This window comes from Heptranchias perlo, chromosome 30, assembly GCF_035084215.1.
Source record: "Heptranchias perlo isolate sHepPer1 chromosome 30, sHepPer1.hap1, whole genome shotgun sequence".
Classification (NCBI taxonomy): domain Eukaryota; kingdom Metazoa; phylum Chordata; class Chondrichthyes; order Hexanchiformes; family Hexanchidae; genus Heptranchias; species Heptranchias perlo.
Window position 1 is genome coordinate 208,688 of NC_090354.1, and position 27,558 is coordinate 236,245.

A 27,558-nucleotide genomic window follows, 5' to 3' on the forward strand; every position below is an offset into this window, starting at 1 on the left:
CTCCCAATTCTCTCCCCCTCCCCCTCCAACACTCCCAATTCTCTCCCCCTCCCCCTCCAACACTCCCAATTCTCTCCCCCTCCCCCTCCAACACTCCCAATTCTCTCCCCCTCCCCCTCCAACACTCCCAATTCTCTCCCCCTCCAACACTCCCAATTCTCTCCCCCTCCCCCTCCAACACTCCCAATTCTCTCCCCCTCCCCAACACTCCCAATTCTCTCCCCATCCCCCCAACACTCCCAATTCTCTCCCCATCCCCCCCAACACTCCCAATTCTCTCCCCCTCCCCAACACTCCCAATTCTCTCCCCATCCCCCCAACACTCCCAATTCTCTCCCCATCCCCCCCAACACTCCCAATTCTCTCCCCCTCCCCCTCCAACACTCCCAATTCTCTCCCCCTCCCCCTCCAACACTCCCAATTCTCTCCCCCTCCCCCCTAACACTCCCAATTCTCTCCCCATCCCCCCCAACACTCCCAATTCTCTCCCCCTCCCCCCTAACACTCCCAATTCTCTCCCCCTCCAACACTCCCAATTCTCTCCCCCTCCCCCTCCAACACTCCCAATTCTCTCCCCCTCCCCCTCCAACACTCCCAATTCTCTCCCCCTCCCCCTCCAACACTCCCAATTCTCTCCCCCTCCCCCTCCCCCTCCAACACTCCCAATTCTCCCCCATCCCCCCCAACACTCCCAATTCTCTCCCCCCCACTCTCCCCCTCCCCCCTAACACTCCCCCTCCCCTCTCCCCCCTAACACTCCCAATTCTCTCCCCCTCCCCCTCCAACACTCCCAATTCTCTCCCCCCTAACACTCCCCCTCCCCTCTCCCCCCTAACACTCCCCCTCCCCTCTCCCCCCTAACACTCCCAATTCTCTCCCCCCTAACACTCCCCCTCCCCTCTCCCCCCTAACACTCCCCCTCCCCTCTCCCCCCTAACACTCCCAATTCTCTCCCCCTCCCAACTCCCCCCCCCCACCCCCGCGGGTCTCCCCGGGGCCGCCGGGTGGCGCTGTGGCGGGGGACGGCGGTCCGGAGACCGGTTGGCGGGATGACGGAGCCGGGCGGCGCGGCGGACGATCCGTGGATCAAGGCGAGTGGCTTCTGGAACCTTCGCCCCGGTCAGAGGGGAGCCTTGCGGCCGGTGTCCGGTCCGGAGCCTCGGGACTCGAGCACTCCCACGAAAGGCGCCTCTTCGGCCGCTCCTTACCCGGTGGGGACGCGGGGCCTAAACTTCAAAATGGAACCTGGACCTCAGGCAGAAGCGCTGCCCGTTCCCGGAAGGGGAGGGGGGGGGGAGAGAGGGTGTGACTATTCCCGGGGGGGGGGGGGGAGAGAGGTTGAGACTATTCCCGGGGGGGGGGGGGGGAGAGAGAGGTTGAGACTATTCCCGGGGGGGGGGGGGAGAGAGAGGTTGAGACTATTCCCGGGGGGGGGGGGGGGGGGAGAGAGAGGTTGAGACTATTCCCGGGGGGGGGGGGGAGAGAGAGGTTGAGACTATTCCCGGGGGGGGGGGGGGGAGAGAGAGGTTGAGACTATTCCCGGGGGGGGGGGGGGGGGGAGAGAGAGGTTGAGACTATTCCCGGGGGGGGGGGGGGGGGGGGGGAGAGAGAGGTTGAGACTATTCCCGGGGGGGGGGGGGGGGGGGAGAGAGAGGTTGAGACTATTCCCGGCGGGGGAGAGAGAGAGGGTGTGACTATTCCCGGGTGGGGGGGTGAGAGGGTGAGACTATTCCCGGGTGGGGGGAGAGAGGGTGAGACTATTCCCGGGTGGGGGGAGAGAGGGTGTGACTATTCCCGGGTGGGGGGAGAGAGGGTGAGACTATTCCCGGGTGGGGGGTGAGAGGGTGAGACTATTCCCGGGGGGGGGGGGAAGAGAGGGTGTGACTATTCCCAGGAGTGTGGGGAGAGAGGGTTTGACTATTCCCGGGTGGGGGGAGAGATGGTGAGACTATTCCCGGGTGGGGGGAAAGAGGGTGTGACTATTCCCGGGTGGGGGGAGAGAGGGTGTCACTATTCCCGGGTGGGGGGAGAGAGGGTGTGACTATTCCCGGGTGGGGGGAGAGAGGGTGTGACTATTCCCGGCTGGGGGGAGAGGAGGTGCGACCATTCCCAGAAGTGGGGAGAGGAGGCGCGACCATTCCCGTGTGGGGGGAGAGGAGGCGCGACCATTCTCGGGTGGGGTGGGAGAGAGGGGGCGTGACAATTCCCGGGTTGGGGGGGAGAGGGGGTGCAACCATTCCCGGGTGGGGGGGGAGAGGAGGTGCGACTATTCCCAGAAGGGGGGAGAGCGGGTGCGACCATTTCCGGGAGGGGGGAGAGCGGGTTCGACCATTCCCGGGAGGGGGGAGAGCGAGTGCGACCATTCCCAGCCGGGGGTGGGGGGGGGGCGGGTCCTGAAAGCACCTGCATGTAATACTCTTTTTTTTCCCCCGCTCATTGCTCTGAAATTTTGACTGGCCGCACGGTGTAGACTGACCCCTCGTTCAGCGACAACGGCTTCGACCCCGGTAAGTACAGCGATCAACACTTCCCCACAACACTTTCACCAACAGTAATCTGTTGCTTTAAACAAAATGTCCCCCCCCCCACCCCGTGTTGTGGCCCCGCCCCCATCATGTGGCCCCTCCCCACCATTGTGGCCCCGCCCTCATCACGTGGCCCCTCCCCACCATTTTGGCCCCGCCCTCATCACGTGGCCCCTCCCCACCATTGTGGCCCCGCCCTCATCACGTGGCCTCTCCCCACCATTGTGGCCCCGCCCTCATCACGTGGCCCCCTCCCCACCATTTTGGCCCCGCCCTCATCACGTGGCCCCTCCCCACCATTGTGGCCCCGCCCTCATCACGTGGCCTCTCCCCACCATTGTGGCCCTGCCCTCCAGCACGTGGCCCCTCCCCCCAGTGCATGGCCCCCTGTGCCCAGGGCGTGGGGATCCTGGTGTGAGGTTTTCCCAATTGTGTGGCGCTCCAGTTTGACTGCCCTGTATGTGGGACTCCTTCTGCTGCCTTCTTCTTCAACTTGGACCACTCTGCAACACCAATTTTACACCTCTTCCAGCCCTCATCAGAATCATTGCCTGAGACCAATTTGTTCCCTGACCCAGCTCCCCACAACTCAACTGCTTTTCAGCCCAATGAAAGCTGGCATCTCTGTTCCCTTTTCTCAGGTGCTGTTCCACTTCTTAGAAAGCCTATCTTCAGTTCTTCTATCCCATTACTACTATATGTCAAACCTTCCCATCCTTTCTAAGGTCCTTAAATGTGTCATTACTACCTAACTCTACACCTACCCTCTCCCTTCGCTCCCTGTTATGCAACCTTTGATATGGTGAATCACTCCATCCTCTACTGCCTTGGCTCCACGGATGACCTCCTCTGTGGCATTGCCCAATCTTGGTTCCATTTCTCTCTGCCCAAATTCAGTTCATTACCAGTGGCTATTCTTATCCCTGCATGATCATTGTTATGCTGCAAGGCCCCTTCCTTGGTCCCCTTCCCCGTTACCCATCCTTTGCCCCCTTCCCCATTCCTTATCCTTTGTCCCCTTCCCCGTTCCCCATCCTTGATCCCGTTCCCCATCCTTTGTCCCGTTCCCCGTTGCCCATCCTTTGCCCCCTTCCCCATTCCCTATCCTTTGTCCCCTTCCCCGTTGCCCATCCTTTGCCCCCTTCCCCATTCCCTATCCTTTGTCCCCTTCCCCGTTCCCCATCCTTGGTCCCGTTCCCCATCCTTGGTCCCGTTCCCCATCCTTGGTCCCGTTCCCCGTTGCCCATCCTTTGCCCCCTTCTCCATTCCCTATCCTTTGTCCCCTTCCCCGTTGCCCATCCTTTGTCCCCTTCCCCGTTCCCCATCCTTGGTCCTGTTCCCCATCCTTGGTCCCGTTCCCCGTTGCCCATCCTTTGTCCCCTTCCCCGTTCCCCATCCTTGGTCCCGTTCCCCATTCCCTATCCTTTGTCCCCTTCCCCATTGCCCATCCTTTGTCCCCTTCCCCGTTCCCCATCCTTGGTCCCATTCCCCGTTCCCCATCCTTTGCCCCCTTCTCCATTCCCTATCCTTTGTCCCCTTCCCCGTTGCCCATCCTTTGTCCCCTTCCCCATCCTTGGTCCCGTTCCCCATCCTTGGTCCCGTTCCCCGTTGCCCATCCTCCTCTGTCCCCTTCCCCGTTCCCCATCCTTGGTCCCGTTCCCCATCCTTGGTCCCGTTCCCCGTTGCCCATCCTTTGTCTCCTTCCCCGTTCCCCATCCTTTGCCCCCTTCCCCATTCCCTATCCTTTGTCCCCTTCCCCGTTGCCCATCCTTTGTCCCCTTCCCCATTCCCTATCCTTTGTCCCCTTCCCCGTTGCCCATCCTTTGTCCCCTTCCCCGTTGCCCATCCTTTGTCCCCTTCCCCGTTGCCCATCCTTTGTCCCCTTCCCCATTCCCCATCCTTGGTCCCCTTCCTTGATCCCCTTACTATTCCTCATCTACGTTCTGAGACTTGATGATGTCATCTACAAACCGAGGTCAGCTTTCCTATGTGTAAGATGACACTCGATTCTGCTTCGTTTCCATTGCTGTTGACACGTCTGAATGGCCAAAATCAACTCCGGTATGAGCCAGAAATTCTGTTCAGCACAACATCAGCAAGACTGAGGGTGTTCAGTTTCCTCCAGAAAAGTGCCACCAATGCTTCCATTTCCCATCCAGACTGAGCCCTTTTGATCCTGAACTGAACACTTCAAACCCACCTCCAGGCCATCGCTTTCCTTTGCTGTAAACCCAGAGCCACACTTTTGCAACCTCAAGACTCTTTTCCTCCAGTGTTCTCCACCAGCTTCCTTGGTCCCAAGCACTCACCACCCCTGCCCCCGCCAACCTTCCGACTTCCCACTCTATGCCTCATTCACTTCAAAATCCTTGTCCTTCTCTTCAAATCCCTCCTTGTCTCATTCCACCCGTCATCTGCAGCCCTGTCTCAGTCTCCCCCTCCCCATCTTTCTCACCCTCACACCAAACCTTCCAACCATTCAGGTGGTGTCAGTGTGGGAATGTCATTAACTAAACATAAAAAGCAGATTTTACTGCGGACAGTTCACTGGGTGAGCAAGAACCTTCTTACGTTCAATAACTTGATTTGTTTTTCCCAGTGTTCTTTGCTGATAGCAGTAGAAAAGGAAGTATAGTTTCGCGAGCAAACAGCATAACGTCAAATACAGGCTCCACCAGTGCCTCCTCCGTGCCTAACACAGGTAAAGAACTCACGCTCAAATTGTACCCTCTCTGGCTTCAGTGCATCCAGCCTTTGTTCTTGGTTGCTGATTAGTTCAGCACAGTTGGGGCTCTCTCTGCAAGCCAAGCTACTCCAAAAATAAAATGAAATGCTGGAAATTCACAGCAGTCAGTGTCTTTAAAGAGAAAAGAGGTTAATATTTAAACTCAAAATAAACTAGTCCCTGGGGGGGGGGGAAGGGGGGCAGCAGATCCTCCAATCAAAGAGGAAGCTAGTGGGGTGAATGACTGGAGACTGCTTCTTTACTTCCAATTCCGGTTCCTACTCTGACCTCCATCTCTGGCTTAAGGAACAGCACCTCACCTTTCTCCGATGCTCTGATCTGAACACTGACTTTAACTTCAGACCATTGCTTCATCCATTTGCTTTACAGTAGGAGGTATTGGTGATGTGGAGAGTGGATCTGTTGGGAATCTAGGGAACAGGGAGTCAGGTTGTCATTTGAAGCATTGATCCTTTGTTGGGACATGGTCTGGCACTTGATTCTGTTCCAGATGTTGACCTGTTATGTTTTCTTTTTTCAGACCTGCAGATCTACTGTGTATTTTCAGCATTTTCTGTCTTAATTTCACAATTCATGCATCTGTAGGGTTATTTCTTTCTTTGCCCCCTCCCCCATTTCCTTTTGTGGGTCTTGTATGTTTTTACCATGTTAGTGTTCTCTCAGTATTGTTAGTGCTAATCGCGGGAGCCCCCTGTACCCCATTGTGTACTCCCACAATGCCGTCTTCAGGAGCAGGCATTAGGAGAGAGGTTGAGACTCTACCATCATATTTGGAAGGGCTAATGAAGATCCATGGAATAGAGCATGAAACACAGAAATCCTCTGCTGCAGGAGCAGACTTCAAGACGCAATGGGTCGGACGGGATTTGACTGCAGTGGCCTGTTCTCTCCGCCTGACTTCACATACATTTCAATGAGGGGTTACTGGACAGCAATCAGGAGAGAGAGCCTTGTTTGATTCCATATTTTCTCCTTTTGCCTCCCTAGCTAATGTTTCAGATACAGACCAGTTGTTGTGTTTTCATTTCCATCCCAGCTAATTCAGAACAGGATTTTCTCCTAAGACTGTCCTGCTGTGGGGTTCACACTATCATGTTGTGCATTTATCCAGTGAATCATTGTGGAGTTCATCACTGCAGGCCTGGAGCTAGGACAGACTAACACCAGTTAATCAGCTGTAAAGAGCAATATTTGTGAAAAGCTGCAGTCACTCCCTAAAATAAAATCGATACATAGAAAAAAAACCTAAAAGCTTTTCTTCCCTGTTAATGAAGTGATTGATATTCTGTTTTCTCTAGCCGATTGCATGTCAGACAATGATTGTTCTCCTACTGCAGATGATGAAGACAGTGACTACAGGCAGGAACCTGCGTATAAAGAGACATACAAAGACCGTCGGAGACAGGCTCACACTCAGGCTGAGCAAAAGAGGCGGGATGCTATCAAGGTAGGAGATTTCAACTGAGAAACTGCAGCTTTGAAACTCGGTCGGAGGTTTTACAGCAAATTTGTTAATTAGTAGTCTGACTATCTCTGAACAATTTTTAAATGACTGTCTCACAGAAAGGCTATGATGATTTGCAGTCAATCGTTCCTACGTGCCAACAGCAAGATTTCTTGATTGGGTCCCAGAAGCTGAGCAAAGCCACAGTTCTTCAGAAAAGTACGTTTCTGCCTCCTAATGTTTAATAAACACTAGTGCATTTCCTGTTGTAAAGTATATATTGTGTGAACCTATCTTTCATCATTACTGCAACTCCTGCTGGCTACACCGTTATAGGTCAGAAGCTTATTTCTGTCCCAATGACGTGTACAGGAAGTTAGTCAACAAACTGAACAAAGTTTCTGAAAACTGTGAAACTAAATATTAAATGAAATGAATTGGTAACAGAAAAAATAAAAACACAGCTTTACATTCAGCCATTTCCAAATTGGGGAAGAAATAGTTTATGAAGCAAACATGACTGAGCACATTTAATATTGTCAAAAGATGCAGCAACACAAAAACTGTTAATTAAATCCAGTAAGTTAGCAACAAAACAGGTAAGAAAATAAGAGGAAAGGACCCAGGGGCTGGAGCCCAGAGTGTATTTTCATGGATTTGTTGCAGTTATCTTGTTTCAATCCTGTCCTGTCACCTGGGGACCCAATAAAAAGAAATCATAGAATAGAGTGGAGGAGCGACATCACTTTCAAGCTGGGGAACTGTGGTAATGGCTCCAACAGGAGGATGTGTCTCTTGATGGAATGTGATTTATGAGCTAGCCAATTAGAAAGCCAAAAAATACAGAGACTTTAGACAACCAATCAGAAAAAAGAATATTACAAACACTACAGGCGCGAATATTTGATCCTAAGGATGGCAGCTGGACATTTACTAAAATCCATTTCACTTGAAATTCGAAAACTCACTTGGCTACCTGTCTCGGCTGATGTGACATCAGCAAAGTCTTTCCTAACGCGAACTTTCGGAAAAGGTCCATTGCCTCAATACAGACCGAACCCATGAGGCTTTAATCGGTCAATTTATAGAATCAGGCAGGCTGTAATATCCACAGGATTCACTTTAACATGTCGATCACACCCCAGTGCAGAGACTTTAAACAATGTTCAGACCCCCGGTCAGTTCTTGCAGAGAGTGACACATTGTTGAAAGCTGCTCTCCGTCTAATCAATCCCAATTCTTCCTTCTGCTTAATGGTTGGAAAGAGCCAAACTGCTGAACTGTTTCTTTTTCGCAGCTATTGATTACGTGCAGTTTTTGCACAAAGAGAAGAAGAAGCAGGAGGAGGAGGTTTGCACTCTGCGCAAAGACGTCATGGCTCTCAACATCATGAAGGCGTAAGACTGACTAACAATATATGTTATATCTTCTCCTGGACTAACTCCAGAGGACAGGAGCCTTATCGATTGTACATCTGCAAAAGGAATTTTCTGCAAATTTAATTTCTAAATATTTTTGAAAGCAGAAATGTTGCACCATGGTGAACTCATCTTCTGATGATCTATGTACACAGACACCTAAATCCCTTCACTCCTCCGCAGCTCTGAGTCTCACCATTAATAATATATTCCGATTTGTCTTTCTCAGATCCAAAGTGGATGACCTCACGCTTGCCCACTTTGAACTCTATCCGCCATAGTTTTTCCCACTCACTTAATCTGTCTATGTCCCTTTGTAACTTCTTGCTCTTTGCTATACAACTCATTGTGCCTCCTAAAATTGTGTCGTCTGCAAACTTGGATATACAACTCTATTTCTTCATCCAAATGGTGCATTTAAGGGGAAGCTAGATAAGTACGAGGGAGAAAGGAATAGGATACATTGATAGGGTGAGATGAAGTAAGGTGGGAAGAATCTCGTGTGTAGCATAAAATGCGGCATAGACCCATTGGACGGTTTCTGTACTGTAAATTCTATGTAAACTCATTAATATTTATGGTGAAAAACTGAGGCCCCAGTACAGATCCATGGGGAACACCACTTGTCATATCCCACCAATCAGTGAACGTTCCCTTTATTCCTACTCTCTGTCTCCCACCTCCCAATCAATCACCGACCATGTCACAAGATTACATACAATTCCGTGCCCTTTTATTTTTGCCAATCTTTTTTGCGGAATACTCTGTACCTCACCCGTGCTGTACCTGCCCTGGGAGTGTTTGATGGGACAGTGTAGAGGGAGCTTTACTCTGTATCTAACCCTGTACCTGCCCTGGGAGTGTTTGATGGGACAGTGTAGAGGGAGCTTTACTCTGTATCTAACCCTGTACCTGCCCTGGGAGTGTTTGATGGGACAGTGTAGAGGGAGCTTTACTCTGTATCTAACCCTGTACCTGCCCTGGGAGTGTTTGATGGGACAGTGTAGAGGGAGCTTTACTCTGTATCTAACCCTGTACCTGCCCTGGGAGTGCTTGATGGGACATTGTAGCTGGAACTTTACTTTGTATCTAACCCGTGCTGTACCTGCCCTGGGAGTGTTTGATGAGACAGTGTAGAGGGAGCTTTACTCTGTATCTAACCTGTGCTGTACCTGCCCTGCAACGTTTGATGGGACATTGTAGAGGGAGTTTTACTTTGTATCAAACCCATGCTGTACCTCCCCTGGGAGTGTTTGATGGGACAGTGTAGAGGGAGCTTTACTCTTATCTCTTACCTATGCTGTACCTGCCCTGGGAGTGTTTGATGGGACAGGGTAGAGGGAGCTTTACTCTGTATCTAACCTGTGCTGTACCTGAACTGGGAGTGTTTGATGCTGACATTTGGTATCTGAAATCGAAAGCATTCCATTCCCTAACAATGACACATCTCACTTCATTGAACACTAAATTTACAAAAAATAAGCAATGAGCTAGGAATTACTAGATGGTTTCAGTCTCCTATTTGTTTTCTCCAATCCTGTAACTCACTCCAGTGTTGAAATTGCCTGGTAATTTTTGTGGTTCACGAGTTTGTAGAAAGCATCCCCCTCCCCCAGTAATACAGTGCCTATCACCTGTGGGATTGCATCATGCCCCCCCCCTCGCCATTTACCAATGGGATCGCACCATGCCCCCTGTACCATGTGCTTGTGCCACCCCCCTCCCCCCACAGATGTCATTTTAATGGTGTCGAACATATCGCAGTTTAAACATACAAATAATTTTATGTTTTCAGGAATTATGAACAGATTGTCAAAGCCCATCGGAATAATCCTCACCAAGGCAAGGATCAGGTGACTGACCAGGTCAAGTTCAGCATATTTCAGAGCATCATGGACTCCCTCTTCCAATCCTTCAATGCCTCCATCTCTGTGGCTAGTTTTCAGGAGTTGTCAGCCTGCGTCTTCAGCTGGATTGAGGAACACTGCAAACCGCAGGTCAGAGATCAGCCCTGCAAACCGCAGGTCAGAGTTCAGCACTGCAAACCACGGGTCAGAGTTCAGCACAATCCACGAGCATAGGGAACCGTCAGCAAATTGCCAGCATTTTCTTTCCGATGATTGTTGCTGTGTAATTGTTAATAATGTGAACAGCTTCTGAGAAGCAGCTCAGATGAACCCATGAAAAGCAGACTAGATACATGCTTTTGATGGCCATCTGTGTGTTAGCACTGCATATTATCATTTCCAATATTAGCACTTGGACAGTGTCGGCGCTGTGCGTTCTCTGAACTCGGGAGCGTCGGCGCTGTGCGTTCCCTGAACTCGGGAGCGTCGGCGCTGTGCGTTCCCTGAACTCGGGAGCGTCGGCGCTGTGCGTTCCGTGAACTCGGCAGCGTCGGCGCTGTGCGTTCCCTGAACTCGGGAGCGTCGGCGCTGTGCGTTCTCTGAACTCGGGAGCGTCGGCGCTGTGCGTTCTCTGAACTCGGGAGCGTCGGCGCTGTGCGTTCTCTGAACTCGGGAGCGTCGGCGCTGTGCGTTCCCTGAACTCGGGAGCGTCGGCGCTGTGCGTTCTCTGAACTCGGGAGCGTCGGCGCTGTGCGTTCTCTGAACTCGGCAGCGTCGGCGCTGTGCGTTCTCTGAACTCGGCAGCGTCGGCGCTGTGCGTTCTCTGAACTCGGGAACGTCGGCGCTGTGCGTTCTCTGAACTCGGAGCGTCGGCGCTGTGCGTTCTCTGAACTCGGAGCGTCGGCGCTGTGCGCTCTCTGAACTCGGGTGTGTTAGCGCTGTGTATTTTCTGAACTTGGCAGTGCTAGCACTGTGTTCTCTGAACTCGAGTATTAGCGCTGTGTCATGTCTGAACTTGGGAGTGTTAGCGCTGTGCGTTCTCTGAACTCGGCAGTGTTAGTGCTGTGTCATGTCTGAATTCGGGAGTGTTAGCACTGTATCATGTCTGAACTTGGGAGTGTTAGCGCTGTGTATTTTCTGAACCCGGGAGTGTTAGCACTGTCTCAACTCTGTAGTCTGCCTGACAACGACTGGATCAAATGACACATTCCAGGCAAAGTGCTGTGTGAATATTGACCTCCCACTTCCTAGTGGTGAGACTAAGCTTCACCTTTATTTGCACCACAGTGGTGTCAGCAAACGCAGCCATGAAATGAGCATCTAGCAACATCCCATAATGTGCAGTACTCTCCTGCTCCTCACTTGTTCATTAGCTGTGCTGTCTGGGAAAGTATAAAGCAAAGCAAGACGGTGAGTGACATGACCCACACTTGGCCACTTCTGCCCAGGAGCAGAGGGAGCAAAGTATATTTTAGAAAAGGACCATCTCTTCTGTTAAAAATATTTCAAAGCGTGTCAGTGGCCTAAATCCCGTCCCAAGTAAATTATCAACCAGAGATGTGGTGAGGTGTGAGTTCCCCCCCCTCTTCCAGGCCTCATTGAGTAGCTGACCCATACAGAATAAGAAAGTCTTGGGCCTGTCTTTGCTCTTTGTTGCTGAAATTTAAAAAAAACAATAATTTCAGATCCTGCATTAAGATGTGTTTTGTGGTAGGGTGGAGTTTACTGAGTGGATTCGATGATGTGGAAATAAACCATCCTGGGTGACCTTTAATTGTGATGTAAAATGTGTAACATTTGTTGTCTCTGCTGTTTCAGACTCTGCGAGAGGTTGTGATTGGAGTGCTGCGGCAGTTAAACAATCAGCTGCACTGAGTATCCAGGACGGTTTAACAGTGCTGGACTGTGAGCAGATTTATACTCTGGGAATTTCCAGAAATGTTACATGAACTCTGGTATCAGCTGAAATATTGATATTGAAGCAAATGGCTTAAAGGATTTGTTGCATATTGTTTTGTTCTAATTAAAGATGTGGATTGATTATAATTTTGGTGCTTTGAAAAAGATTCAGGTTACTATGGTGCTGCAGTACTGCAGACCTTTAATGACACCCTATCCTTTTCTGTTAGCTGTCAAGGATCAATTCACAGCAGATGACAGAAAGTTTGTTTATAAAAGAGGTTAACCTGAAAGCTGAATCACCTCAATCTTTGTGCCCAATTGCACATTCAATTTTGCCTATTTACCTCTGAGTGATTGGGAGGCTCATGGGTATTTTTTCATGGCCTGGAGTTGCTGACTGTATTTAGATCTAGGTGTACTTAACGGTTTGGATCTGAGAAAGACAAATTGGTATATTTTCCTAATGGTGAGAGACTAGGAGCTATGGAGGAGCAAAGGATTTTGGTGTCCATGTACACAAATCACTAAATGTTAGTGCACAGGTACAAAAAGTAATTAAAAAGGCTAATGGAATGTTGGTCTTTATCTCAAGGTGGCTGGAATACAAATGTGACGGAGTTATACTTCGGTTGAATAGAGCCTTGGTCAGACCCCATCTGGCGCTACTGCATTCGGCACTGCCCCCTAGGAAGGATATATGGGCCTTGGAAGGGCTGCAGTGCAGATTCACCAGAATGATACTGAGGTTTAAAGGGTTAAATTATGAGGATACATTGCATAAACTAGGCTTGTATTCCCTTAAGTTTAAAAGGTTGAGTAGTGATCTAATTGAGGTGTTTAAAATGATAAAGGGATTCGATAGGGTAGGTACAGAGAAACTTTCCTCTGGCAGGGGAATCCAGAATAATCTTAAAATTAGAACTAGACAATGCAGAAGTGAAATCAGGAAGCACTTTTTCACACAAAGGGTGGTGGAAATCTGGAACTCTCTTTCCCCAAAAGGCTGTGGATGCTGGAGGACAATTGAAATTTTCAAGACTGAGATTGATAGATTTTTGTTGGGTAAAGATATCAAAGGCTACGAACCAAGGCGGGTAAATGGAGTTGAGGTACAGATCAGCCAAGATCTAACTGAATGATAGAACAGGCTCGAGGGGCTGAATGGCCTCCTCCTAGTCTTAGGTTTTGAATATGGATTGGTTCCTCTAATGAGTTTACTTGGGGTACTCAATCTGTGTTCACATTGTAGCTTTATGCAGAAATGAATTTAGTGCCTGTTGGTGTCTCAGGAGAGGCATGCCGGTGGCCAAGGTTGACTCTCCCAGGGAGGGGGACTCCTAATGTCGGGTCACCTCACCAATGGCAACGCAGCTGGGAGCTGGAACCCACTGGTCTGTAGCTCCAGCCATTGTTTTAATAGCTGCATCCGCTGTATGCACATATTGTACAACACGTCTGAGTACAAGGCCAGTCTGCCTGGGTGCCTCTACTTTTGTTACATGATTGAAAAGAATGTGAAAATAATATAAATTTTTGTAACTTTTAAATGCAGAGTGGCTGCAAGGTAGTTTGAGGCAGTCAATGCCAAGGATAGATGCATGAATGGAATTTCTGCCACTGAAATTAAGGTAGTTGATTTGAAGAATTCCCCCCGCCCAGGAAACTCCTAGAGTCTCTTTCCCTAACCCATTTTTCTTATTTTGATCCAAGATTTTGACCCTGCACTTCATTTCACAGCCAATTAAAAATTATGAAACGTTTTCCTCGCTGGATGTTTAGATCAGCAGGCCCAGTGTGCATTGTATAAAGTGGTTATTAAACATTCCAGCCAGGATTATTGGCTGCAAGGAATAACACAAAACCCTGTAGAACAGTGAATTTTGTATTTTTCTTGCTCATTTCTACCGAGATTCCTGGGTTTTCTTACAAAATAAGGTAGTCTTTGTAGCTTTGGGAATGTCAAGACACGTTGGATTTTTTACTTGGACTGGGTCTAGTTGCTGCTGTAGGGTTTTAAACTTAATTTACATTATTATCTTCAGTAACAGCTACAGCATCATTGTACAGTATTTTAATCTGCAAAAAATAATCTGAAAACAGAAACATTTACAATACTGTAGCATCAGTTAATCAGCTCAAACACCACACAAGAAAGTCTGCATCAGCTACACAATGAAACAAATCTTTGAACCAAACACAGAACTCACTTTCAGAGTCCGATGAGAAGCTAATTGCAGAGACCCTGATGTATTTATCACCTGTCACCAATTATCTGGTTCCTTGGAGTCAAAAAGATGGTATCTCCGTAGCTAAGCTCGATCACTGACTGGTGAGCGCCTATCGATGACAGACCGAGGAGCAGCCCCAGGACGGGCGAGTGCCTATCGGTGACAGATCAGGGAGGAGATCCCTCGAAGTTAATTTGATTTACAGCTTTCGTTTTGGAGTGCTGTAAATATGCATTTCATTAAGCAATGGACCTGATGCACTGGAGAGCTCTACATACTGGATGTTACTCCAGTGCATTAGCTCCACGCAAAGCTGCCCAAAATAAAAGTTACAGCAATCCAAAGAGAAGCCCCAAAAACAGAATTTAAAAATAATTCAAGAGTAGTGCTGGAACTCTGGGCAGGTACCCACAAGTGAGGGGACCATCTAGTTTCCTTCTCCTTTAAAATCATGAGTAACACAGTATCACCTCAATTGAAGTACTGCTGCTTAAGAGCAACACAGATGAAAACACAGAGCATCTATAGAGGGTTAAACTCGGGAGATGAACAGATTTCACAATGACTTCTACACCAAGCTGCAGGATTCAGCAACATCTGACCAGCCAATCGGAAAAACCGCTAACTCTTGGATGCAGCGCAAGTTAACAAATTTGAAAACATGTTTTTTTGGTTGGGTAAAGAACCAGCGATTAATAGTTGCACTAAACCTTGCAGAAGCTTCACTGCCAATTCTCGATTTTATGTAAGGTTTGTTTCCTTCACAAGTCTGGAATGGTGACCTTGTGATCTTCATCTGTTTCTATACCAACTTCCTCCTGAATTAATAAAGCAATGGACACGTCACTGAAATAGACTCCAAAAGAGAGATTAATGTTGCTGCATTTTGTACATTGACACTCCATCAACAACACATTATACTACCTGATGAGTTGCATCACTTTGTTTTGGTCAGTTGCATGTCTAACGTTGAAACCCATCACTAAACTATTGAAAATCCACACAGGCAGAGAGCTCCTGCTTGATCCATATGGAGTGAACACTGTCCATGTAAGGATACATCCATTTGCCCAAGTCAAAAGAGCTTAGGCACTGGTTAGCAATAGCAAAGGCTTAGGGACACCACAGCTAGGCTTGGAGCCACTTCTGAAATTTAACCAGCTAAAACCACTTCTTCTGAGCTCTGCTCATCCAACTAGGACCACCCTGTCCATTAGAGCACTGGATTGCAGGGAGGCAAGTGACAGGTCTACCACTCTGGGATCCATTATTAAGTCATGTTGCTCAATCATCTTCACTGACTTGGATTTCTGCAGATCTGCCCGGTTCAGGTATTGAATTAGCGATGATTTGGTTTTGAATTTCCATTGTTCGGTGTGTCACCTCGGAGCCAACTCAATGCCAAACAGATCGAGCACATCAGCTAGAGGTGTGGAGATTAAGCAGCAATTACCTGCATTATATGGTGTCTTTGATGTAGAGAAACATTCCAAGAGCTGAAAAGAAGCAGATACAAAGCCTTTGTGGGAGATTTAGGAGATGACTGAATACTTGGCTGGAGAGAGGGGTTCTGAGGGGCTTTTAACAGGAGGTGAAGGAAGTTCCAGAGAATATTGTCAAGGCAGCTGAAGGCTCTACCACCAAAGGTGGAGTGCAGAAAGTCAGGGATGCACAGGAGACCAGAGTCAGAGGACCACATGGTACAAGAGACCCAAAGGCTGGAGAAAACTGCAAATGTAGGGTGGGGCAATGCCATAGAGGGATTTGTAGATGTGGACAAGGATATTAATTCAATCTGTTGGGAATCATGGAGCCAATGTAGGTCAACAAGGATAGAGGTTAGGCGAGCAAGGGTTTAGTACAAGGTGGCAGAATTTTGAATGATTTGGCATTCTGAGGTCAAGGGAATGAAGAGGTCGAGCTGCATGCCGTCAGCATACATATGGCAGCTGACACTATGCTGGGAGATAATGCTATGGGGCATTATATAGATCAATAGAAGAAGAGGGGCCAAGGAATGACCATATAGGGGCTGGAGGAGAGCTGCTGTGTTGGGGCAGGTATGAGTGGAACCTTTGTTAGAGGAGATTATGGGGTGACTAATAGAGGGGTTCTAAATTATAAAGAAATAGGAGCATAGATAGAAACAGACTGTTTCCAGTGATTGAGGTCTACAATTAGGGGTCTAGAATGAGGAATACAAAATTAAATGTAATAGGCTTAGGGCAGAGGGTAGGAGAAACATTTTTACAGAGAGTTTTGAGACTGGAATGCACCAGAGTTAGTGATTGTAGCAGAGACTGACAACATTTAAGAATAGGTCAGATAGGTGTTTGAAGGAAAAGGAGATAAAGGGATCTGGAAACAGGGTGTGTAGATGGGATTAGGGGATTGCTCGTGTGGAGAATAAACACCAACATAGACTGGGTGGGCCGAACGTCTGTTTCTGCCTTGAAATTTTTATGAATGCCAAAGAGATGTTAAGGAGAGATTAGCAGCTACTTGTTTCATGGACAGCAGTGCATGGTCGCACCTGGAGTCTCGCACCTGGCGTGTCATATCTGGCCTTCAGGTAACACTTTCCAGCAGCAGCTGTGCCAGGCTTTAATTTCCCCATTAGTTAATTGATGGAGATTTACCTTCAGTGCAGTGAAGGGTATCGACAGGGCTTCTGATGTCCAAGTGCAGTGGCATACCAGGCTAATTCACCAACAGCTTAATGCAGATCATTGTACGAGAGGCTTTGCCAGAGTTACATAATGACAGCAAGTTTTGGATTAGGAACATAGGAACAGGAAGAGGCCATTCAGACCTGCGAGCCTACTCCACCATTGAATAAAATCATGGCTGATCTGTATCTTAACTCCATTTCCCCACCTTAGTTCCATATTACTTAATATATAAAAAAAATCTATCGATCTCGGTCTTGAAAGCTGCAATTGACCTCCGCCATCCACAGCCTTTTGGGGGAACAGAATTCCTGATTTCCACTACACTTTGTGTGATTTCCCTCCTAAATGGCCTAGCTCCAATTTAGTCCCCCACCAGAGGGATTAATTTCTCTGTATCTACCCTCTAAACCTCAAATCCTTTTAACATTATAAACACCTCAATCAGATCACCCCTCAATCTTTTAAACTCAAGTGAATACAAGCCAAGTTTATGCAACCTGTCCTCATAATTTAACCCTCGAAGCCCCAGTATAATTTGGTGAATCTGCACTGCATTCCCTCCAAGGCCAATCTATCCTTCCTGAGGTGCGGTGCCCAGAACTGAACCCAGTCTCCAGATGGGGTCTAACCAGAGCTTTGAACAACTGACGCATCACTTCCTCCTCTTTGTATTCCAGCCCCCTCGAGATAAAGGCCAACATTCCATTAGCCCTTTTGATTTCTTTTTGTATCTGTCCACTGCTTTAAATTATTTGTGTACTCCTGTCCACTCCTGTCAGTTCAGTTTTTTGGTTTTAAAAAAATGGAATTATCCATTAATTTGAATTAACCAATTTAAATAAAATTTTACAGGAGGTGGTTGCACAATTTCAATTCAAATTAACAGATAATTTGAAGTTGCTTAATATAAATTAAGAGTAAACGTTAAATTGAAAATTTCTACATTATATCGGGCGATGCAGGTACAGTTCATGTAAATAAATATCCCGTTGAAGAATGGTTCCACTGCCAGATGTTCCTCAGTCTGCTGCTCTGAGCCTATCTTAACCCAGTTTAAAGTGACTGGTGCTTTTTTTAAAAAAACTTACAAAGAACTGCTTCCTGCTCTTGGGATATCCGTCCAGAACTGCATCAATCAAATCAGCTGCCTGAATAGAAAATGGGGAAAAAAAAATCAATGTTATTTCACCAGCTGGTTGAAGTTCCGCACCCAGCGCATGACACTGCATAGAAAAGCAGCATAGATCCGTTCCCAATCTCACCCCCCTCAACTCTTCCCCCTCAACTCTACCCATCTCACACCCGCCCCCCCTCACCCATCTCACACCCGCCCCCCCTCACCCATCTCACACCCTCCCCACCCGCTCCCCCCTCCCCCCTCCCCACCCGCCCCCCCCACCCTCCCCACACCCACCCCCCCCCTCCCCACCCATCTCACACCCGCCCCCCCCTCCCCACCCATCTCACACCCGCCCCCCCCCCATCCATCTCACACCCGCCCCCCCCTCCCCACCCATCTCACACCCGCCCCCCCCCCCACCCATCTCACACCCGCCCCCCCCCCCCACCCATCTCACACCCGCCCCCCCCCCCCACCCGCCCCCCCCCCCCACCCATCTCACACCCGCCGCCCCCCTCCCCACCCATCTCACACCCGCCCCCCCCCCCACCCATCTCACACCCGCCCCCCCCCCCACCCATCTCACACCCGCCCCCCCCCTCCCCACCCATCTCACACCCGCCCCCCCCCCTCCCCACCCATCTCACACCCACCCCCCCCTCCCCACCCATCTCACACCCGCCCCCCCCTCCCCACCCATCTCACACCCGCCCCCCCCTCCCCACCCATCTCACACCCGCCCCCCCCTCCCCACCCATCTCACACCCGCCCCCCCCTCCCCACCCATCTCACACCCGCCCCCCCCTCCCCACCCATCTCACACCCGCCCCCCCCTCCCCCCCCTCTCACACCCGCCCCCCCCCACCCATCTCACACCTCACCCCCCTCCCCACCCATCTCACACCCGCCCCCCCCTCCCCCCCCTCTCACACCCGCCCCCCCCCCCCCCACCCATCTCACACCTCACCCCCCTCCCCACCCATCTCACACCCCACCCCACCCCCACCCCCCAACACCCTCAGACACTCCTAAATGATGTGTTAGAGACCCAGATCTGGCATGTGTTCGGTGTAAGCTACTGATAAACCTCAAGTCTTATTAACTGTACATTTTACTTGAATTTAAAACATGATCATTCACTCACCATTCTTTTTCTTTTCCGCCATTCTTTCACATATTGTTTCCGTTCATTATAAACCTAGTTAGATCAGAGTGAAAAAGAAAATGAAAGGGTGACTGTTGTCTACCAAGTGTCTGATCTTAAAGATTTCTGTTCACTTACAATCTGCAATGTCTTCTCCATCTCCCTTCCAGCCCTCAGACCTATTCACTTTATCTGTTCAATCCTCCAATCTAGTTTCTAACCCTAGTCAAATTCAAAAACAGCACATGTGAATGACCCACTCCTTCTCAACTTCATTTCCCTTTACCCCTCCTCCACAGTGTACTTCTACTCTCCTGGGATTCCATTCCAAACTGCCCAAATGTAGTCACTACATCTCTTCCAGTGCCCAGAGAGTTTCTTCAGCTGTGTCCCAGGAATCCATTGTTGGTACCTCACATTCACCATCCATCTCTACCACTCAGTGGTATCATACAAGCACAGGTACATATATGCCACCTCTTCGCCATCAACTCAAAGTTTATTGTTGTACTATCCAACATGGCATCAAGGTCTAGATGAATCAAATTTTAGTCGTCCTTTTTGGCTTTCATCCACATGCCTGTGTCATTGCCGATTTGGGCTAAACCTGGTCGTGCAACTGGAGTGTCCTGATTTGGTACCATCTTCTTCCACCTCTGCCCATTATGCTTAAACCCTCATCAACACCTTCATTACCTCATGAATCCATTTTAAGTGTTCTCTCCCTGTCCCCAACCTTCACACCCGAGTCCTCCCCCCCGCCACCCACACCAATCATTCCTGTTCTTGCCCAACTCCACAGACTCCCTTTGTATGAACTTCCAAGTACTATAATGCCCTTGTACAAGACCCTGGTTAGGCCTCATCTACAATACTGTGTCCAGTTTCGTGTCCTCACATGGTAGGTGAGAGGGGTCCTGGAAAAGGTTCATTAGAGGACTACTAGATTAATACCTAGTTTAAAAGCCTTTCGTTATGATGGGCTTAAAGAGTTGGGTCTTTTTACTCTAGAAAAGCATAGACTTGGGGAGATTTGATTGAATCTAATTAAAATAATGAATACTGTGTCCACGTAGATAGACCATTTGAGTTAGATAGGTTCGGGTTAATGAGAAGACATGCGTATAAGTTACATAAGCCTAGAACTAGATTAAATATCAGGAGGCTTTTCTTTTTGCAGAGGTTCAGCAACCTCTGGAATAAGTTTCCACCTCGTGCAGTGAGTGAAGATTTGCTGCAAGCATTCAATAGGGAGTTGGATGGGCTGCTGGCTGATATTACAGTGTACAAAGGTAGGTGAGTTCTTGAGTGAAATACCTCATGGTCACTGGCCTCCTGGAACCATCAGGGATTGGAGAGGAATTTCCCATCCTTGACCCAGGAGATTACATGACTGCTGGTGGGTGGGGGTAACATGACTGCATGGGAGAGACTCAATGGACCAGCCAGTCTTTTACTGTCCCTCATTTTTGTATGTTTGTATTCCCTATCCTCGCTTAGATTCAGACTACTGATTGAAGTATCGTCTCAGTGTTTCCATCCAGTGAGCAGCTGAATCATGCAGATCAGGAAGGATCGAAGTTTGATCTTTTGTTTGTATTGAATTAGTTAAGCTAGCTGGGACTAGAGGGGTAGTGCTATTGTCCGTAGTGCCTTTTCTAGGAAGGGGAAATGAGCAAAGACTTCCATTCCCGATCACCAACCAGTGATCACTAGACTCTGCCGTCCTCATCAGACACACAGGCCCGAAATTTCCTGAAAACTTCCACTTAAACAACGGCGTAACGACGATTTTCAGTGCAAAAGATTGAGGAAATGTGGGGCTTACTTGACCTATGCCTATTTTAAAACTACACCCCAGTTGCCTCGATCTTTTGCGCCGATTCAGTGAAACTCTGCTGCTCATTAACATAGCCCCACCCCCGCACGAGATTGCTGCATTTACAGCAGTCCTGAATGGGTGTAAATTTACGCCTAAAGTTTTAGGCGCAGCAGGACCCGAAGTCTTACTCCTGGAGATTTTTTTGATTTCTGCTCATTGTATTTTCTGTATCTTTGAATGCATGTTTACAGCATCAAAATGCGTTACATTAAAAATTGAAAAGCATCCATGATTGCATTTTCTAAAACATGCTGTGCATCAAGGAAGGTTCGATGGCCTCAAACTGTCAAACATAAAAGAAGGAATATAGCACAGGTTCTGTGCTTTCCGCCAGCCTCTGATTACTTACGCTGGTTTCACGCAAGTTTTTATGCAAATGAAATTCTAAGGAAATTTCGGTGCAAGTTGCTGGCGACAAGATTGGTGTAAATTTCGGCATAATTTGCTGGTTATGCTGTTTAAGGAAATTCCGGGCCAAAACGTTTAGCAAGATACATAGATGATTAAGTGAACTGTTGCTTAGCTGCTGGGTTTCCGGAATTATCTGTAGAGATCCTGCTGAATAACTGAGCTTTACCTTCTCTTTATCTTCTGGGGCAACGTGGTTGGTTGCAGATTTGATTTTCTTCAGTCTCTCTTGGTGTGATGAACATTCCTCGTTTAACGCTGCGATTTCCACCGATATTTCTTGGGTTGTCATTGAATTATTTAGCTCTTTAAGTTCTGATTCAGGTACAAATGGGTTTAGTATCTGTTCCAATTTCTCAAGCACAGCACAGGTTAGATTTAGAGACAATCCCACCGCCACCATCCCACTTCACAAAGCAAGTAACGTCTCCCAGTCCCAATCAGCAAAGGACCCATCTACCAGTGCAATATCTCTGCCCAAATTGGCTGCCGTGTTTCCCTACATTACAACAGTGACTACACTTCAAAAGGTACTTTGCTGACTGTGAAGCGCTTTGGGAGGTCCTGAAGTTGAGAGGTGCTATATAAATGCAAACTCTTGTTTCCCGCTATGGGTTGCCCTCTCCAAGCTCATCTTGTCCATGAGACCCACCTCCTGCTCCCTCGACCCTATTCCCACCAAACTGCTGACCACCCAACTTCCCTTCCTGGCCCCCATGCTAACTGATATTGTTAACGGTTCCCTCTCCTCAGGTACTGTCCCCCTCCACTTCAAATCTGCCGTCATCACCCTCTCCTCAAAAAACCCATCCTTGACCCTCTGTTCTGACAAACCACCATCCCATCTCCAACCGTGCATTCCTCTCCGAAGTTCTTGTATGTGTTGTCGCCTCCCAAATCTGTGGCCATCTTTCCTGCAACACCAATCAGGTTTCAGCCCCTGCCACAGCACCGAAACTGCCCTTACCAAAGTCACAAATGACAGCCTATGTGACTGTGACGATGGTAAACTATCCCTCCTCATCCTTCTCCACCTGTCTGCAGCCTTTGACACAGTTGACCACACTATCCTCCTACAACGCCTCTCCTCTGTTGTCCAGCTGGGTGGGACTGTGCTCACCTGGTTCCATTCTTATCTATTTAGCCGAAGCCAGAGAATCTCCTGCAATGGCTTCTCTTACCGCTCCTGCACCATTATCTCTGAAGTCCCTAAAGTATCTATCCCTGGCCCCCTCCTTTTTCTCATCTACATGCTGCCCCTCGGCGACATCATCTGAAAACACGACGTCACATTCCACATGTATGCTGACAACTCCCAGCTCTAACTCACCATCACCTCTCTCGACCTCTCCATTGCCACTGATTTGTCACACAGTTTGTCAGACATTCACTACCGGGGTTGAGCAGAAATTTCCTCCAACTAAATATTGGGAAGACGAAGCCATCGTCTTTGGTCCCCGCCATAAGCTCCGTTCCCTAGCCACCGACTCCATCCCACTCCCTGGCCACCGACTCCATCCCACTCCCTGGCCACCGACTCCATCCCACTCCCTGGCCACCGACTCCATCCCACTCCCTGGCCACCGACTCCATCCCACTCCCTGGCCACCGACTCCATCCCACTCCCTGGCCACCGACTCCATCCCACTCCCTGGCCACCGACTCCATCCCACTCCCTGGCCACCGACTCCATCCCACTCCCTGGCCACCGACTCCATCCCACTCCCTGGCCACCGACTCCATCCCACTCCCTGGCCACCGACTCCATCCCACTCCCTGGCCACCGACTCCATCCCACTCCCTGGCCACCGACTCCATCCCACTCCCTGGCCACCGACTCCATCCCACTCCCTGGCCACCGACTCCATCCCACTCCCTGGCCACCGACTCCATCCCACTCCCTGGCCACCGACTCCATCCCACTCCCTGGCCACCGACTCCATCCCACTCCCTGGCCACTGTCTGAGGCTGAACCAGACCGTTCGCAAACCTTGGCGTCCTATTTGACCCTGAGATGAGCATTTTGGAAGGGAAAATAAGGAGACACATTCGGGACAGAGGGACCCGGGCGGTGCCGGGACAGAGGGACCCGGGCGGTGCCGGGACAGAGGGACCCGGGCGGTGCCGGGACAGAGGGACCCGGGCGGTGCCGGGACAGAGGGACCCGGGCGGTGCCGGGACAGAGGGACCCGGGGGTGAAAATACACAAATCTTTGAAGGTGGCAGGACAAGTTGAGAAGGCTGTTAAAAAAACATGTTCAATTCTGGGCACCACTTTAGGAAGGATGTCACAGCCTTAGAGATGGTACAGAGGAGATTTACTAGAATGGTACCAGCAGAGATTTGATAGAGGTGTTCAAAATTATGAGGGTTTTGATAAGAGTAGATGTGGAGAAGCTGTTTCCACTGGCAGGAGGGTTGGTAACCAGAGGACACAGATTTAAGATAATTGGCAAAAAATCCAGGGGGGGGGGGGGGGGGGGGGGGAAGATGAGAATTTTTTTTTTAAACAATGCAGCGAGTTGTAATGATCCGGAATGTGCTGCCTGAAAGGGCGGTGGAAGCAGATTCAATAATAACTTTCAAAAAGGGAATTGGATAAATACTTGAAAGAGAGAAATTTGCAGGGCTACGGGGAAAGAGCAGGGGCGTGGGACTAATTGGATAGCTCTTTCAAAGAGCCGGCACAGCCCGCCAAATGGCCTCCTTCCCTGTGCTTGATGATACATTGGCTCCTGGTCCACCAATACCTCTAATTTAAAACTCTTATCCTAGTGTTCAAATCCCTCTACAGCCTCGCCCCCTCCCCATCTCTACATTCCTCCAACTCTGGCCCCTTACACAGCTCCCACTCCCTTCGTTCCACCATTGGCGGCCGTGTCTTCAGCCGTCTAGGCCCTAAGCTCTGGATTTCCCTCTCTAAACCTCTCCACCTCTCTCTCCTCCTTCAAGACCATCCTTAACCAAGCTTTGATTCACCAGTCCCTATATCTCCCCTTGCTCGGTGTTAACTTTTGTCCGATTACACTCCTGTGAAGTACCTTTTGACGTTTTTCTACGTTAAAAGCGTTATATAACTTACAACAGCACTTTCAAATTCCCAACTGTCTAGCCTTTGGCCCTCCATTCACTGCGACATTTCACACTTTCACCTCCACCTTTGATGCCCTTGTCCTCATTAAAACCATTACTCTCTCTCACTCTGGTCGTTCCCTCGGGTATGGCCCTCATCTCCGCTCCCTTAAGTTCAAGGGATGCAGACTTAAAATTTATGGCAGACAACTGGTCTAGCCATTCATCGTCAGATCTGGCTGGACCACATAAAGCATATCAGGTACTGCTCACCTCTGCCAAAACTGCTCACTATCCCAGGATCATCCTGGAATGCAAAAAGATAACCCCCCGGCTTCTCTTCTCCACTATAAACCGTCTCCTTAAACCCCTCTCCCCTGCCTCCTCCACCCTCACCTCCAACAAGCGCGAGGCGCTCATGGACTTCGTCAATAAGATTAAGACAATCCGTTCAGCTGCCTCTGCCGCTTCCCTCACTTCCCCTAGCCCACCGAGCCAAACTTCCCCTAAAGGTTCCCCCCATCCTAGCCCTGAACTCTCATTTTTCTCTAGTTTCTCTCCTATCTCCCCTCATGCCCTCTCCGAGCTCATCTTGACCACGAGACCCACCTCCTGCTCCCTCGACCCTATTCCCACCAAACTGCTGACCACCCAACTTCCCTTCCTGGCCCCCATGTTAGCTGACATTGTTAACGGTTCCCTCTCCTCAGGTACTGTTCCCCCTCCCCTTCAAATCTGCCGTCATCACCCCCTACCCCTCAAAAATCCCACTTATGTCTCATCTGTCCTTGCAAACTACTGCCCCATCACCAACCTCCCTTTCATCTCCGAAGTCCTTGAATGTGTCGTTGCCGCCGCCGCCCAAATCTGTGCCCATCTTTCCCATAACTCCATGTTTGAATCTCTCCAATCAGGTTCCTACCCCTGCCACAGCACTGAAACTGCCCTTATCAAAGTCACAAATGACAGCCTATGTGACTATGACCATGACAAACTATCCCTCCTCATCCTTCTCAACCAGTCTGCAGCTTTTGACATGGTTGACCACACCATCCCCGCCAAAGCCTCTCCAGCTGGGTGAGACTGCCATCATCTGGTTCCATTCCTATCTATCCAGTCATAGCCACAGAATCACCTGCCATGGCTTCTCTTTCCACTCCTGCACTGTTACCTTTGGGAGTCCCCCAAGGATCTATCCTTGGCCCCCTCCTATTTCTCATCTACATGCTACCCCTCAGCGACATCATCCGAATACACGAAGTCAGGTTCCACATGTATAATGACAACATCCAGCTCTACCTCACCACCATCTCTCCTGATCCCTCCACTGTCTCTGATTTGTCACACTGCTTGTCCGACATCCACTACTGGATGAGTAGAAATTTCCTCCAACTAAATACTGGGAAGACCAAAGCCATTGTCTTCGGTCCCTGCCACAAACTCCATCCATCTCCCCAGTCACTGTCTGAGGCTGAACCAGACTGTTCGCAACCTTGGCGTCCTATTTGATCCTGAGCTGAGCTTCCAACCCCATAGCCTCTCCATCACCAAGACTGTCTACTTCTACCTCTGTAACATCGCCCGACTCCGCCCCTGCTTCAGCTCATCTGCAGCTGAAACCCTCATCCATGCCTGTGTTGCCTCTGGACTCCAATGCTTTCCTGACCGGCCTCCCATCTCCCATCCTCCATAAACGTGAGCTCATCCAAAACTCTGCTGCCCATGTCCTAACTCACACCCAAGTTCTGTTCACCCATCACCCCTGTGCTCACTGACCTACATTGGCTCCTGGTCCAGAAACACCTCAATTTAAAAATTCTCATCCTTGTTTTCAAATCCCTCCATGGCCTCACCCCTCCCTATCTCTGTAACCTTCTCCAGCCCTGCAATCCTCCGAGATCTCTGTGCTCTCCCAATTCTGGCCTCTTGCTCGTTCCTAATTTTAATCGCTCCACCAATAGCGGTCGTGCCTTCAGCTGCCTAGGCCCTAAACCCTGCAATTCCCTCCCTAAACCTCTTCAACTCTCTCACCTCCTTTAAGACGTTCCTTAAAACCTACCTCTTTCACCAAGCTTTTGGGTCACCTGTCCTATTATCTCATTATGTGGCTTGGTGTCAAAATTTGTTTGATAATCGCTCCTGTGAAGCGCCTTGGGACGTTTTACTATGTTAAAGGCGCAAAATAAATGTAAGTTGTTGCTGACATGCAGGGTGTGTCGCTTCACAATGCTTCACGCATCATGTCTGTGGGGCAGATGGTCATTTCCTGTCTATCACTTTCGTATGGTTCCTTTCTATTTCTCAAATTAGCCATTCTTATGGCCTCTCTAAGTGAGGCAGGCAATGTAGCGCTGAATTTTGGTAGTTTTGTGCATTCGCACCCACAGAAACTGACAAAACTCATTTCTTACAGCAGTGGAGAATTCTATCCCCTCAGGGCTGAATTCAGTCCTAGATCTGAAAGGCCAGAGTCTGACTCAATGCATCATTTAGTTCTCTGTGTAGCCACTGATTAATTAGAATATATATACTGGTGTAACATGCACCCAGGGATCACTCCACATTCTTGTACTGTCCACGTTTGGGCAAAGGAAAAGAACAGAAAGCATAAACATCAAAGCTTTATTGGCTCAACACATTCCTTTCCCTCACCACTGAACTCCCAAAACACTCCCACCCTCCCAACAAACCTGCTTCCATTTGCCGGCAGCTCTGTTGAACATTCTGGAACTTGTCACTCAGGTCACAGGTCTGACTGTCCAGTGTCTTCAGCTCAGCTTCACCAATAGCTGCAAACTGGCTCTAGAGAGGAAATCAGATCAGAGTCACTGAAACTGCAAGAAATTTGTTGTGGGGTTGTGGCCAACACTGACGGCCCCATTTATTGCCCATCCCTAGTCACCCTGAGGTGGTGCTGGGCCTTCTCCTTGAACTGCTACAGACCTTATTGTGATAGTGCTCCCAAAATGGACACTGACCTACTGGCAATGACGTGACCCATGTACAAGTTGGGATGGTGTGTGACTTAGCATGGAACTTGAAGGTGATGGTGTTCCCATGACATTGCTGCTCGTCCTTCTCAGTGGTAGAGGTCACAGGAGAGGGAGTTGCTGTTGAAGTGACCTTGGTGAGTTGCTGCAGTTTCCACAC

The 27,558-nt window shown here is 49.3% G+C and overlaps 2 protein-coding genes across 9 annotated transcripts in view; one reads left to right on the forward strand and one right to left on the reverse strand.

The window, feature by feature from the left end:
- The first annotated feature begins 984 nt into the window (after positions 1-984).
- Positions 985-12,026, forward strand: mlx (MAX dimerization protein MLX). Of its 6 annotated transcripts, none has more exons than XM_067969286.1 (8): positions 985-1,091; positions 2,471-2,507; positions 5,125-5,226; positions 6,570-6,718; positions 6,835-6,934; positions 8,013-8,112; positions 9,929-10,157; positions 11,799-12,026. In XM_067969286.1, exons 1-8 carry the CDS (start codon positions 1,050-1,052, stop codon positions 11,853-11,855), a joined length of 816 nt encoding a protein of 271 aa, XP_067825387.1. In that variant the 5' UTR covers positions 985-1,049; the 3' UTR covers positions 11,856-12,026. The 6 variants fall into 6 exon arrangements, with proteins under 6 accessions (XP_067825387.1, XP_067825388.1, XP_067825389.1 ...); XM_067969287.1 differs by having other exon boundaries at positions 9,929-10,130; XM_067969288.1 differs by having other exon boundaries at positions 6,609-6,718.
- Positions 12,027-13,938: 1,912 nt separating this feature from the next.
- psmc3ip (PSMC3 interacting protein) overlaps positions 13,939-27,558 on the reverse strand; it is a 36,238-nt gene continuing 22,618 nt past the window's right edge. For all 3 annotated transcript variants that reach the window (XM_067969292.1, XM_067969293.1, XM_067969294.1), the window contains 5 exons: positions 27,099-27,210; positions 21,506-21,651; positions 19,047-19,100; positions 17,871-17,930; positions 13,939-14,928 (listed from right to left, as the gene is read on the reverse strand). In XM_067969292.1, coding sequence (XP_067825393.1) covers positions 14,872-14,928; positions 17,871-17,930; positions 19,047-19,100; positions 21,506-21,651; positions 27,099-27,210 — 429 coding nt within the window. In that variant the 3' untranslated portion in view covers positions 13,939-14,871. The remainder of the gene's footprint in view (positions 14,929-17,870; positions 17,931-19,046; positions 19,101-21,505; positions 21,652-27,098; positions 27,211-27,558) is intronic.

Bases quoted from the DNA above. Each gene is read 5' to 3' on its own strand.
- mlx (XM_067969286.1), top strand. From the start codon at position 1,050: ATGACGGAGCCGGGCGGCGCGGCGGACGATCCGTGGATCAAG. The intron at 2,508-5,124 runs GTAAGTACAGCG...TGTTTTTCCCAG, and splicing joins CGACAACGGCTTCGACCCCG to TGTTCTTTGCTGATAGCAGT. The intron at 5,227-6,569 runs GTAAAGAACTCA...TGTTTTCTCTAG, and splicing joins CTCCTCCGTGCCTAACACAG to CCGATTGCATGTCAGACAAT.